Raw genomic sequence first — 14,321 nt, forward strand, 5'->3', positions numbered from 1 at the left:
AGAACTCGGCTCCCTTCACCCAGGGTGGCTTCTCACGATGCACAACTGGCATTACCAGTGACATCGTAGCTTTGGGTTTACAAAGGACTATGGATCTGTACAATGAAGGTGCTCTAATACCAGCAGCAAATCACACTTTAAACACTCCTCTTTGCAAATGTCGCATAAATGCCCACTTAGGGATGGCAGGAAAGAGCCAGTGAGTTGGCCAGATCAGGTGGGACAGTGCACCACCTCCTGATCAACCCTTTCAGTTTCAAAATGCCAAGCAAGGGATACAGGCCCTGCCCTGCTGGCTGCATAGCTGTTTTAAAACCCTCTGTGACCATAGCTGGGGTAGGGCAGGGGTCCAAAGGTGTGCTAAGAAAGTGGACAGAGAACCTGGGATTCTGAGCTCTAACTGGAGTTTCTGGAGAGGGCCAGACCAAACCCTCTCACAGGCCTCAGGCAAGTAAATGACTACAATCAACATGGTATAAGGAACCCAGTGTGGGATGGTGGACAGAACGCCAGACTTGGAGGCCCTGAGCTGGAGACCCAGATTCACAGCTTCATAGCTGCATGGCTGTGGGCAAGCCTCAAACCCCCCATCTGTGAAACAGGGAGTAGCCCTGCCCTGACCACCAAGGCCTGTCACTAGATAATGGACCTGTACATGCCTATAAACCACAAAGCACATTATGGGTTGCAGGACGGGGGCTGCTGCTCAGATGTTTGAACACTCTTATGTGGGCTCGCAGCATATGGAGCCTGACCCACCTCTGTGGGGACCGGCACTCCCAGGGCTCCAGCAGCCCCGCCAACTCCATGCTGAATTGGGAAATCAGAACTGCTCCCGCAGTGATAGGCCAGAGCCAAGAAACTCCTTGCCTAAGACAAATGGCGCCAGCCGCCTGCTGTAGCCCAAAGTGACTCCAACAACCCGACACAGGACAGGAAGTGCCCTCCACGGAGTACGACCATGGGGCAGCTGGCCACAGGCAGGCTGGGCTCCCGGGCCACACGCTGTGGTATCATAAACCTAATTCTCTCAGAAGAGCCCAACAGCCACATGCGTCCAAAGGCCACTCAGGAGTGCCTGGCGCTCATCCAGAGTCACCAGGGGAGACACTGGATGTCACCATGTCCTTAAAAACTTTCCCCTGGATTTCCTAGGGATCAGGGACAGAAAACAGCTCAGGAGTCTGCTGCCAGAGGGCTGGGAGCCCTTCTTGGGAATTCAGCCTCCAAACAGATGCTCCTGCACCTCTGGGGGTCAGGTAGCAGCTGCCATTAAGGGGCTAGGGCGAGTCTCTCAGGTAGAGGGTTCAGACACAGACCTCTCTAGGGGAGCCACTAGACCCAAGCAGACATGGCCAGGTCCCTCCAGCAGCAAAGAGAATGAGGGGTGTGTCCTCCTCAACCAATGATCCACCCGGCTCTCCTTGAGCCCCAGAGGATCGGCATAGAGGTGGTGGGATGAGTTTGCTGCCCTGTGAATATCCACCGTGTGCCACCACTGGGCAGGGAGCTCAGAGGGAACTCAGTTGTTTATGGGGTGCTCCAAGCTCCCCAGACCTCTGATCCATATTAGGGGTGGCTTAGGAATAAGACACTGCAGGCTCAGAGTGGCTCTGTCACAGGAGGAAAAGAAAGCAGAAAAAACAGACTGAAATCTCTCATGGAGCCTGTCAGCCTCATGTACCCCAGATCCCTTCAGGACTCAGCCCCTGATGCCATCTGAGTCCACCTACCACCTCCCTAGCCCTGCCAGTCATTGACCAGCCACCCCACCCACTGCCAAGCCTGCTCCCTCAAGAACCCCAGGGACCTCTCGCAGCACACTCCACTCTCCCTGACTACTCTGCATCACTCCACCTCCTGACCACCCTCTTCATGAGACCCCGCTTTCCTTCATTGCCCTGGCTCTGCCCTCCTTAGCCCTTGCATGCTGGGAGAAGGGGCTCCCATCCCTCACTCTGGCTGCTGTATGGACCTTTTACTCCCATGGCCCCTCAGTCACAGGGACCCAGGATGTGGCCTCAGCCATTCTCACGTCCCAGATCCCTGCGCCCAGCTGGCCCCTCCACCCTACGGCTTCAGCTTTTGTCTCTATTCAGTCTCCAAAACCCATCCCCTGGGCCTGACCACTGCCCCACTCTGATGCCCGGCCCTCACTCAGACACTGGGCACAGAAAGCCCACCCAACCGGCACACTAGCTTCCTAAAGTGGGCTCTTGGCACTGCTGTTCTCTCAGATGCCCCTCATCCCCTCACTCCCCGAGTGACAGTGCCAGTCCCAGCACTTCCAGCCAGGCTGCCTCTTTGGAGGCTGCCCTAGGCCAGAGCACGGCATTCAAGGCCCTCCCCAGTGGGTACCTGCTACTGCACAACTCCAACACCAGGTCCGGGCTCACGACTCCTCAAAGGTGGACCTGGACTCTCCCAGGGTCACCCAGAGATCCTCTCCTCCAGTGTCAAGACTTATGTGGTACAAACCACATCCCCGGCACTGTATTATAATCCTCACAAACTCCGTAAGGAAGGCACTATTACCATCCCCTTCACAGACAGGAAACAGCCTGTACTCCTAACCACTGCTCCGCCTCATCACCTTCCCTTCCCATCTCTCCCTGTCCAAGCTCTCCCTCCTGACCCCATGCTCCCACTGTCCCAGTCAACTGTGCTGATGTGCCCAATCTCCAACTCAGGCCTGGCCCAGAACAGGAGAAGAAAGTCCTCTAAGTCTGAAGGAGGGAAGGGAGAGGCGTGGTCTCCAATAAAGGGCAGACCCCACTGCTGCTCTGTTCTAGAAGCCTCTGAAACAGCATCAGTGACAAACCCCAGGGCTTGCTATTGAGGAAAGAACTAGTTCTAGCGGCTGCCCCCTGCCGCCTGGTGGTGCTGTAGGGTACTGCAGGCCTTCACTAACTGGGCTGGCCTGACCAGGAGTCCAGATCCCTGACTCCAGGACTGAGATTCAGCCTCATCAGTACCATTGTCATTGTCACTAACACTGTACCTGGTTCCCATTTTGTTCCAGGCACTCTCTAAGTTCTTGACATGGATCAACTCATTACCCTCCCAATACCACCTGTGAAACACACACTATCATTTGTCCCAGGGGGCCCAGAGGAGTAAAGCGACTTGCCCAATGTCACACAGCCAGGAATGCTGAAGCTGGCTGCAGAGCCCACCCTCCACATGTGCTTTTCAAGACCAGGATCCCCCTTCTTGGGAGGTCAGTCACCTCAGTTACCCCAAGAAAGTGTTGTCCTCAAACGTCTGAGAATTAGCTAGGAAAGGCTTATGGGGGGTGTCGGGGAGAGCTCTGAACCCCAAGCCCCACACCTTTATCCAGATATGTCCTTTCCATTTTCAGGTGTGAATTTTGGAAGTGAGCCCATGGACTTTAAACTTAGTTCCAAGTCAATGACCACTGTTCTTCAAACAACTCCAGCTCTGTCCCTCCCTGGTCTCAGTCCTGAGCCCACAGGCCTGCCCACCTGTTTTGCCTTCTGCACAACTCCCAGTTCCTCCCGTGGTCCCTCACCAGCTCCCTTCCCTGGGCCCCAATCCCACAACTGGGGTGACTGACGGCTCTGCCCAGTCACACGTGCTCTCAGGCCAGTTCCCTAACCCACTACCTTCAGCTATCTTGTCCTAATCACACCCGAGTCTGCCCCACCCTCACCTCCCACCTGGAGCCTGACACCAGCCCATGTCAACCGCCCACTGCCCTGCCTTTCAAGTGCTACAATTAAATCAGGGGACACAGCCCTGGGGCTGGCTCCTGAGCCTGGCCCCTAGCCAATTTGACCCTCCATATGCCTTATGGCTCCTCATCTGTGGAGGCCATCATGGAACCAGAAGTGGCCAAGGTCCCACCAACACTGACCTCTTTTGACAGACCTGCCCCCTTCACCACAGGCCAAGGATTGTCACCTTGGCCCTGAAGGGCAGAGCGTCCATTACAAGGGGAGGCAAGTGGCATCAGCAACCCCTGAGAAGTTCCCCTTAAGAGAAGCCCTGGCCAGAAGGGCTCCCCATAGAGATCAAGGGCTCCCCATCAAGACCTGCAGTGTGTATGAGACTCTCCCATCTCATAAGTGGGCACCAAAAGGCTTGGTGTATGCCAGGTAGTGCCACACTCCATCTCCTGGCCAAGGTTCCAAGCCAGGACAGCCACGCTACAGACTACCTGCCCCTGGAGATCCCAACAGACCTGAGACTCTGCCCCACCGGCCAGGGCTAACCTCAGGCCCATTTAGGCACCTCAGCAATGAGCCAGACGCCTGGCAACACACAGTCCCACTGTGGCTGCTCGTGGACACTCACGCTGATAGTGCTGCAAGAGCCGGTGAGTCCGCACGTCCCACACCTTCACGGTGTTGTCCATGCCGGCGGCGGCGATGCATGTGCCGCTGGGGTGGAAGTCCACGTAGGTAACAAAGCTGGAAAGACAGGGGCCACCAGGTGCTATAGGAGGTCTACCCTGGCTCAGAAAAGACCCAAAAACATCCAGCACCTTCCCATCCCTGTACATCTGCTCATGCTGTTCCCTTAGTCCAGAATACCTTCCTTCTGCCTTGTTTCTTTACCAGGTGGCCAACGGAGAGCAAGAGGGAGAGGGTGAGAACAGTGGCTAGCAGTGACCTGAGGTGGACTTACCAGGAAGCAAGTCCCAGCATCAACTTCTAAATACAAGCAGAGAAAGCATTCTTCAGACCAAAGGTCAGCAGCTGCTCGGGGTTCTCAGAGTTAGAGCTGGTGCCCTCACCAGAGCAGGAGGCAGGGCAGGCCTTGCCCGCTGAGGCCCAGACACGAAGGGCCAGCAGGGCCCCAGAGCCACTGGCTCACCTATCTCCAGGAGATAGGCCTAGGGCCCCTCAATACACCCATACGTGACAGCCAGGCTGGTATCATGGCCAGCTCTCAAGAGGAGCCTTACCTGGGGCTCCCTGCCTGAGGGGGCAGAGCTGGGGTTCATTTAGGAACCCAGACTAGGCGATTCCCTGCACAAATGCAGGCTCCTCCCTCTCTCGATGATGCGGCACAATACAACAGCTGCCGCCCACTACAAGAACCTGAAGAGCCTTTCATTCATAAAGCCATCACCAGATAACATACTAACATGCTTTTGGGGGTCTGGGTTCATCTGTTTTCAGACAGACATGTCAATTCTGAGAACTAGAAAGTGAAGAGAAAAGAGAGGCCCCAAGGATTACATGCATTGAGATTAAGTGCTCCTATTATTTGCAGGGATGGTGATGAGGCTGAACCTTCCACTCACACAGGAAAAGAAGTAGAGGCAAGGAACAGCAGAGACGTAGCTGCCGGCCCCACAGAAGGCCACTGGCGCCTCCTCATGCTCAGATCTGTGCTTTTCTTGAGTGACAGCAAGTGGAAGACAGGGTCTGGGGACTCACCTGCCATGCTCGCAGTACGAGTGGACACACTCCCGGCTGGTCTTGTCCCACAGCTTGACAGTCTTGTCATCACTGGCAGACACGATGAGCCGCCCGTCGGGGGAGAACCTGAACCAGGCAGGGCACGAGTCACACCACCGTCACAGGCACCGCACACAGTCCTCCGCAGCCATCCTTCCTGCTCTGCCCACTACCTGACCCCAGGAACCAGCTGGGCTACATGCCCTGCTCTGACCCTGAGTGATCCTGGGCAAGTGGCCTCCCCTGTGAGACGGGTAAGAACGGCGCCTACCTCATGGTAAGCAGAGGGTAGCACCATGCACAGGAGGCCCCCAGCAGTGCACATGGTGCATGGCAGTGTGAGTACTGACTGCTGGTGCTGTTAGCATTAAGGTGGCCCAAAGCTCACCATCAGCATTATTATCCTGTTCCCAGGTCCCCTGAGTCTACATTCGACTCTGAGAATGTGTCAGCAAAACACAACCTGCCAACAAAAAGGTGTGGAGGTCCTGGGGACCCACCATCAAAGGCCCAGGGTGGGCTCAACACTCATTTGCTGGCCTGGCCCCTCCTGCTCTCAGGAGCCTGATGGTAAGGCCTCTCAGAGCAATCAGGGACCTCCCAGGACAAAGGAATGAATGCCCTGGAGAATAAGTAACTTGCCTGGGGTCCCCAGAACACGGTAACAGTCCCTAACCCCTGACTCCCATGATTTCCCAATGTCACCAGACACCCCCAACCTCCACCTCCGGAGCATTGAGATTTGACACGAGAGATCTCTGCTGAAAGGAACAGAATAAGCTGGAAGTAGGCACACCTGTGTCTGCAATTCTTGGCCCTTGAAAGGTGCTCTGGGTCACCTGGCTCCCATCCCCATAGCATTCCCTCCCACACCAAAGAGAGGGCCAGCCTCCAGACCAATCCTCTCAGAAGCCTGGGCCCTCATCTGGCAGCTCTGGAGCAAAATCAACCTCTGAGGAGCAGAACACCCCCACAGGAAAGTAGGCAAGTCTTAGCGCCAGAGACTCGGGTTCAAACCTCAGCTCTGCCACTTTACCCACCATGTGCCCTGGGGCAAGATACTGCACCGTTCTGAGCCTCAGTTTCCTCATCTATAAAATGGGAGTGGTATCACCTAGCTTGCAGGACTACCATGAGGAATTAGAAGAAAATGCATAGTGGTAGTACTGACATTATCTTATTGTTATTGTTGCTATTGCTAACAAGTGGCCCCTGATGACTTGCCTTGGGCTGAGACAGCACAGACATCAGGGGGTCATCGTGGCTGGCAATGAACTAACTTACTTGTCATGTGTCAGCTCAGTGAAGCTTCTCGATAACTTACAACACAGAAACTATCATTGTTCCCGTTTCCCAGATAAGGAAGCTGAGGCTCAGGAAGACAAAAGAGCAGCTAAGTAACTTGCCCAAGGTCATGCTGCTGGAACCTGGCAGCCCCTCTGTGTCCCCCAACCTCTGGGTCCCTCCAAGGATCTCCAGGCAGGATGACACTCACTTGGCACAGCGGACCCAGTTGATGTGCTGGCTCAGGGAGAACAGGAATTTCTGGCGATGAGTCGACCACACCTTGACTGTTTTGTCATCAGAGGCTGTCACAATGGACTGGCCGTCACTGCAGAAGTGGACGCTCCTCACTGTGGCCGTATGTGCCCGAAACACGGTTGACTCACCTTTGCTGCGGGGACAGGCATCCAGAGTCAGGAAATCCATAACAGCAACATGAGGGCATATCAAAGCTCTCCCCACCCCTCAGGTACCCCTCCCAAAGTCAGTCCAGGCCTGAGTGCCTCAGTTCCCAACAAGGGAGCCAGGGCCTCCTCCAGAGGAGCAAAGCACTGCCTCCTCTCCCCTCTGCCAACGTGCTAGCAGCATCAGGTAGAATTCCTTCCAGGATGGCTGGGGTCAGCCCAAAATCCCTCTCCCCACCCTGAGGGAAGGGCCCCAACTGAGGCCCTAGCTTCTGATGGCACCTCCTTAGAAGAGGAATAAATGTCCCACTGTGACCAGTCCAGAGCCAGGATGGGGACAGCTCTGGCACCGGGGCCCCATACTCAAGACAAGCCCCTTGAAGTCTATAACTCACACGTTGGGTATCCAGATGCGGACAGTCTTGTCGCGGGAGCCTGAGGCAAGCAGGTGTCCCGAAGGGGAGAAGTTCACACAGGTGACAGCATCCTTGTGGCCCGAAAAGCGGTAGGCACGTGACTGGGGTTTCATGTGCCACACCATAAGGCATGAGTCCATGGAGCCACTGGCTGAGGAGAGAGGGGATGCTATGACCCTCAGCTCTAGTGGGCCATGAGCCTCCACCAGGACATTGGCGAGCGGCAGGGAAATGTGGCCTGAAAGCCCAGCTCCACCCTCCCCATGGGGACAGGCCACACTTCCAGTGGCTGCTGACAAGGAATTTGGAGAGCCTATGGCCTGTCAGCTCTCCAAGCAGCAGGCCCTCATGGGAACCAGACCAAGAGATGCCCTTCACATGCCAGCCCTGGGCTGCAACCCAGGGGGCCTCCGGGAAAACTCACCACCCATGGGGTCCCAGGTCTCCCCCCAGACACACTCTGAGGACACTAGAGAGCAAGTCCTCCCAAAACTGGGGAGCCAGCCTAACCCAATGGGCCTTTATCACTGAGAGGGCTCAACTCAATCAGAAGCCTAGAAGAGGTCTCCAAAATGGACCAAAAACAACTTCAGTTTCCTCTTAATCTACAGTGACAAGGCCAGCAGCCTCTGGCAGGAGACCTTGACCACAGGATGAAGGGGGAGTCTTGTCCATAGAAACAAGGAAGCCACACCCATGACAGCTGTGTATGAACCCCCAAGTGACTAAGAAGCAGGGGTACTCAGCTGCAGCACAAGGGCAGTGGGCAGAGGGGAGTGCCCAGCTCTGCTCCACATCCTTCTCACTGGTAGGCATCTTCAAGAAGAAGGTGTGCCTATATTACTGTGGACAACAGAACTGATGAAGACCCAAGGAAAAAGAGCCATTGTTAAGGGCCCTTTCCTCAGGCCAGACTCAAGAAAGAGGTAGCTGTGGGGCCGGCCCAGTGGCGTAGCAGTTAAGTTCACCTATTCCACTTCAGTGGCCCAGGGTTCGCAGGGACAGATCCCCAGGCGCACACCAACGCACCGCCTGTCAAGCCATGCTGTGGTGGTGTCCCATATAAAGTAGAGGAAGATGGGCACAGATGTTAGCCCAGGGCCAATCTTCCTCAGCAAAAAGAGAAAGTTTGGCAACAGATGTTAGCTCAGGGCTAATCTTCCTTACAAAAAAAAAAACAAAGAAAGAAAGAAAGAGGTGGCTGGGGTGTATTGGGAAAAGCCTAGAACACAGTCCCACGCTCAAAAGCTATGTGACCTTGGCAAGGCCCTCAACCTCTCTGAGCCTCACACTCTGCACGTAGAATGGAGCTCAAGAAGCCCAGTGCCCAGAGAACTGACCAGCTGGAGCAAGATGCAGGTCTAGACAAGGCACCTATGTCCTCACTGTGCCCTGCTCCCCCCACACCACACCTCCCAGGTAGAAACTCAGCCTTCTCAGCTCATAACCTAGTGCCTTGGACAAGATGCCTCCTCTTACCCAGCTGCTTAGTGTTGAGACTGAAGTCCACACAGGTAACTGCATCTCGGTGGCCCTTAAAATGCCTCTCCAACGAGGGGTCCTCCTGGGGGAGAGGCAGGGTCAAATGTGTGAAGCCTGGATGAGGAAGGGGCTTCCCCGGGGCCAAGACTCTTCCTATAACAGCCAGGAGGGTTTAAAAATGCTCAAGACATAATCTTGTATCTAGAAAATCCTAAGGAATTGACTTAAAAACTATTAGAACTAATAAACGAGTTCAGTAAGGTTGCAGGATACAAAATCAATATATAAAAATTGACTGTATTTTTGTACACCAGCAATGAACGATCTGAAAACAGATAATTCCATTTATGATACATAAAAAATAAACACTTAGGAATAATTTAACAAAAGAAGTGCAAGACTTATACAGTGAAAACCACAAAATATCATTGAAAGAAATTTAAAAAGACCTAGATAAATGGAAAGACATCCATGTTCACAGTTTGGAAAACTCAATATTGTTAAGATGCAATACTCTCCAAATTGATCTACAGATTCAACATAGTCCCTATCAAAATCTCAGGTGCTATCTTTTTTTTTTTACAGAAATTGGCAAATTAACCCCAAAATTCATATGAAAATGTGAGATAGCTAGAGCAGACAAAAGAATCTTTAAAAAAAAAAGGGGGGGGACACAGACCAGTGGCGTAGTGGTTAAGTTAACACGCTCGCTTCTGGCAGCCCAGGGTTCACAGGTTCGGATCCCCGGCGCAGACCTATGCATCGCTCATCAAGCCACACTGTGGCAGACATCCCACATAAAGTAGAGGAAGATGGGAACGGATGTTAGCCCAGGGCCAATCTTCCTCAGCAAAAAGAGGAGGATTGGCAACGGATGTTAGCTCAGGGCTAATCTTCCTCACCAAAAAAAAAAAAAAGAAAGAAAAAAGAGTCACTGTAGAAAACAGTTTGGCAGTTCCTCAAAAAGTTAAACATAGAGTTACCATATGGCCCAGCAATTTTAAGTAAATACCCAAGAGAACTGAAAGCATGTTCACAGGGCCGGCCCCGTGGCTTAGCGGTTAAGTGCGCGTGCTCCGCTACTGGTGGCCCAGGGTTCCGATCCGGGGCACGCACCAACGCACCACTTCTCCGGCCATGCTGAGGCCGCGTCCCACATACAGCAACTAGAATGTGCAACTATGACATACAACTATCTACTGGGGCTTTGGGGGGAAAAAAAAAGAGGAGGATTGGCAATAGATGTTAGCTCAGAGCCGGTCTTCCTCAGCAAAAAGAGGAGGATTAGCATGGATGTTAGCTCAGGGCTGATCTTTCTCACAAAAAAAAAAAAGAAAGCATGTTCACACAAAAACTTGTACACAATGTTCACAGCAGTATTATTCATAATAACCAAAAAGTCAACAAACCTAAATGTCCATTAACAGATAAATGGATAAACAAAAGGTGGTATATCCATACAACGGAATATTGTTCAGCAGTAGAAAGGAATGAAGTACTGACACATGCTACAACATGGATGAACCTTGAAAACATTACACTAAGTGAAAGAAGCCAGACACAAAAGGGTACATTTTGTCTGATTCCATTCATATGAAACATCCAGAATAGGCAAATCTATAGAGACAGAAAATAGATTAGTGGTTGCCAGGGGCTGCGGGGAGAGGGGGAAATGGGAAGGGGAGTTACTGCTTAATGGCTATGGGGATGACAAAAATGTTCTGGAATTAGCGATGATGATTTCACAACACTGTGAATGTACTAAAAACCACTCAATTTTGCACTTTAAAAAGGTGACTTTTCTGGTATGTGAATAATATCTCAATAAAGTTATTTTTTTTAAAGACTCCAGGAAAGAAAATGCAGGCTTTTCAGCACCCCCAGTCTCAGGAATCAGATTCCATACCCTCAAGCCCACAGCAGACTGGCCAGTGAGCCTGAAGGTCAGCCTGGACAGGAACCCAGGTGTCATCACCACTATCCTTGTGCCACACAACATCAGAGAAGTAGTTCAGGACACTGCTTAGGAAAACATGGAGATAATATTCCAGAGACTCTCTCTATCCAACAGCAACTCGTGTCTTAGCACTTCAAGAGTTATATCCCAGCCACGCAAACATCTCTCCCTACCCACATCAGAAACCTCAAGGAAGTATTTTGGGTGCACCAGGGAGCCCAGCAAAGACTACTCTGGGGGAAAAATGTCCTTGGTGCAGAGCAAGGCCACTGCCACCCCACAGAGCTGTAACCAGAACAAAGGCCCCCATGGCCCTGTGCCCAGCTCCAAGCTCAACATACCTGCCCGAGTCCCCCTTTCAACAAGAGAAAAAGCAGCAGCTGGGGGTGGGCCCCAACAGAGCAGCAACTGCCTTACCTGAGCCTCTTGGAAGAAGAAGGGAAGTTAATGCCCACCTCTAGGCTCAGTGGGCAGAGGCAAGTTCAGGTCCACCCCTGACCCAGGGGGCCCTGAAATCTCCCAACACCCTCTCCCCCAATCCCACGGGCTCTGTGGTTCCTCATCTCCCCCAAAGGTGGTTTATGTTGGGGGAGGCCTTATGGGAAGGGCACTAGATGGGTCAAAAGGCCTGGATCCTACTCTGAGCACTCTGCTCAAGTCTCCAGACGCTTAAGGGGGCCAAAAGGCCACAAGCCAGCCTCCCTGACTCTCAACCAAGCCAAAGGCCAGGCAGATTCGAAACAACTTCTCAAAAACAGGGGCTTTGGAGTGCTTCCTTCACCCATTGGAGCAGGGTGTACCCTCAACAAGTTCCCATCCAACCATCCACTGCTCAGGATGGCGAGACTGAGGCCAGAGAGTCCCGGCGCTGGCCACACCTCCAGTCGAGCCGTACTAGTGTCTCCCCCGCTAGGATGGGAATCCTGGGGGCACAGACTGGTTTGTTCGCCCCGGTAGCCCGCACAGGGCCTGGCATGCAGGAGGCGCTCACTAGGTGCCCCCTCCCAGCGCCTCCTGCACAGACGGTAAACTGGGGCCGGAGAGAACGGGCTCGGAACCCGGCGCCCCACCCGCCCCCTCTCAGCCATCGCCCCGGCCAGGCGCCCACTGTCTCCGCGGGGAGACTAAGGACCGGGCGACCACTGCCATCAGGAACTTACAGGGAATGGCGCAGCCATGGCGGGACCAAGGGCGCCCAAGGCGCCAAAGGAGCCCGAGAAGACAGCAGCTGCCGTTGCGGCCCGTTCAGTTTCCGCGCCCCCAACCGCCGCCAATAGCAACGCGGGTCCTGTCGCCGCGCCCCGCCCACCGCGATTAAAGGAAACGCGGCGCGTTGGCCTTTTGCTCCCTGACCGGAAGCACAGCTGTTTGGCAGGGTCCGCGGTCTCCTCGCCCTGCTCCGCCAGGCCAGGCAGCCTGCGGCCGGCGCCGCCAAAGGCCTCTGTCTACTGTCACTCATTCTCACGGAGAAATTAAAAAGTCCAGGATGAATGGGTCGCCCCACCGGCCCGTAGCCCGGCTATGGAGACAGCGAGCACAGCCTTCTGGGAAATGCAGTTCTAAGACGGCCGCCACCTTGTGTCTGGAGGAAGGTGGAACTACGTTTCCCAAGATGCCCTGAGGGCGGGGCCGGGATTAACCACCCGAAAGGAAGGCTTTAGGATCCCGGAAATGGAGGACGCGTGGGTCTTTGGGTATGTGTCCTCTTAAAGCGCCCGCGAGGCCGGGTTTTCGCTCGATACCCTATTAAGAGCTCATTATTTGCTCCTTGGGAATTCTGTAAATGATTCGCTTCTCCGAACGTGCTTGAAACAAGTGTCGATTTAAAAGAATACTAGTCACTCGGAATCACCCATGGAGTGGAGAAACGTAGGTTCCATTCTCACTTCTCGCCCTGCTTCGCTGTGTGACCTCAGGGGAAAAACATCTCTGCTCTGTGGGCCTCAGTTTCCCCATTTGTAATATGAGGGAGTGTGATGAAGCCTGGCTCTCTCAGGACCCATCAGCCCTGAGAAGCTGTTATAAATTACATGTTTAAGAGAGAAGGAGACAATCCAGGGGACTGGCCACCAGAGGCCGTCACTTTGTTGTCAGAAAGCCCAGGCTGTCCCTATACCTTTCTACTCAGCTTCACTCTGGGCATCTTCCCAACCTGGAACTGACCTGTACCGGATGTTTTGCAAGATTCAGGAACCTTCCATCACCACCCCTATGCAGGCCAGTTTGGCCAGAATCCAACACTGATTAGGATCTGGCCATGTCCTGAAGTTTCTCACTATATCCTGAGACTTAAGATGGTGTATACGGCAAATCAGACCTGCAAATCAGAGCCCAATTCAGTAAACTCGGAAACTGGCACATTCAGGTAGCTGGTACGTGGAGGAGTGGGTCTCTCCTTTGGACCTGGAAGGTCTGGGCCGACACAAGAAACAGAGATACACTTAATCCCTTCTTCTCTGTGATTTGGCATAGAATTGGTTCCTTTACGTTAGAAATGTTCAGACTTGGGGCCTGCCCGGTGGTGGAAGCAGTTAAGTGTGCCTGCTCCGCTGCTGGGGCCCGGGGTTCGCCGGTTCGGATCCCGGCGCGCACCGACGCACTGCTTGGCAAGCCATGCTGTGGTGGCATCCCATATAAAGTGGAGGAAGATGGTCACGGATGTTAGCCTAGGGCCGTCTTCCTCAGCAAAAAAAGAGGAGGATTGGCAGATGTTAGCACAGGGCTGATCTCCTCACAAAAAAAAAAAAATAGGCCGCCCCGTGGCTTAGCGGTTAAGTGCGCGCGCTCAGCTGCTGGCGGCCCGGTTCGGATCCTGGGCGCGCACCGACACACCGCTTCTCCGGCCATGCTGAGGCCGCGTCCCACATACAGCAACTAGAAGGATGTGCAGCTATGACATACAACTATCTACTGGGGCTTTGGTGGAAAAATAAATAAATGAATAAAATTATAAAAAAAAAAAAAGAAATGTTCAGGCTCATTTAACTTAGACACTGAAATTCTCCTTAAAACAACTAGTATGACTGACACACCCCTCGAAATTGTTCAACACTGTTCAAAGGATGATTTTCAAGCCTTCCCACCAACATTCACATCTTATTCAGCTGTTCTTTTGCCTGCTGACCAAACAAGTAAGGTGAAAAAGTTAAGAAAGAAAAAAAATTAAATACAGAAAAATCTATCCATTAAACTTAAGGCTCTTTTATTGTTGTTGAGTGGTATTTTTTGTTTTTGTCTTGTTATGGTGTTTTGTTTTGTCAATTTTAGCTATGGAACAGCCCTGGTCTGCAGGAGCTCATAATCTACCAAACTGAATTTAGAGAAACTCTTCTGTAAAATGATTTTCAAG

General features: G+C 53.0%; 1 protein-coding gene across 3 annotated transcripts in view; it reads right to left on the minus strand.

The window, feature by feature from the left end:
* POC1A (POC1 centriolar protein A) overlaps nucleotides 1–12,280 on the minus strand; it is a 73,067-nt gene extending 60,787 nt beyond the window's left edge. For all 3 annotated transcript variants that reach the window (XM_087431126.1, XM_087431128.1, XM_004419781.3), the window contains exons 1-6: nucleotides 12,133–12,280; nucleotides 9,013–9,097; nucleotides 7,513–7,684; nucleotides 6,925–7,104; nucleotides 5,409–5,516; nucleotides 4,318–4,433 (exon numbers count right to left, since the gene is read on the minus strand). In XM_087431126.1, coding sequence (XP_087287252.1) covers nucleotides 4,318–4,433; nucleotides 5,409–5,516; nucleotides 6,925–7,104; nucleotides 7,513–7,684; nucleotides 9,013–9,097; nucleotides 12,133–12,150 — 679 coding nt within the window. In that variant the 5' untranslated portion in view covers nucleotides 12,151–12,280. The remainder of the gene's footprint in view (nucleotides 1–4,317; nucleotides 4,434–5,408; nucleotides 5,517–6,924; nucleotides 7,105–7,512; nucleotides 7,685–9,012; nucleotides 9,098–12,132) is intronic.
* Between the last annotated feature and the right edge of the window lie 2,041 nt (nucleotides 12,281–14,321).

Source organism: Ceratotherium simum, chromosome 5 (genome assembly GCF_057802395.1).
Source record: "Ceratotherium simum simum isolate JZ-2026a chromosome 5, ASM5780239v1, whole genome shotgun sequence".
Lineage (NCBI taxonomy): Eukaryota > Metazoa > Chordata > Mammalia > Perissodactyla > Rhinocerotidae > Ceratotherium > Ceratotherium simum.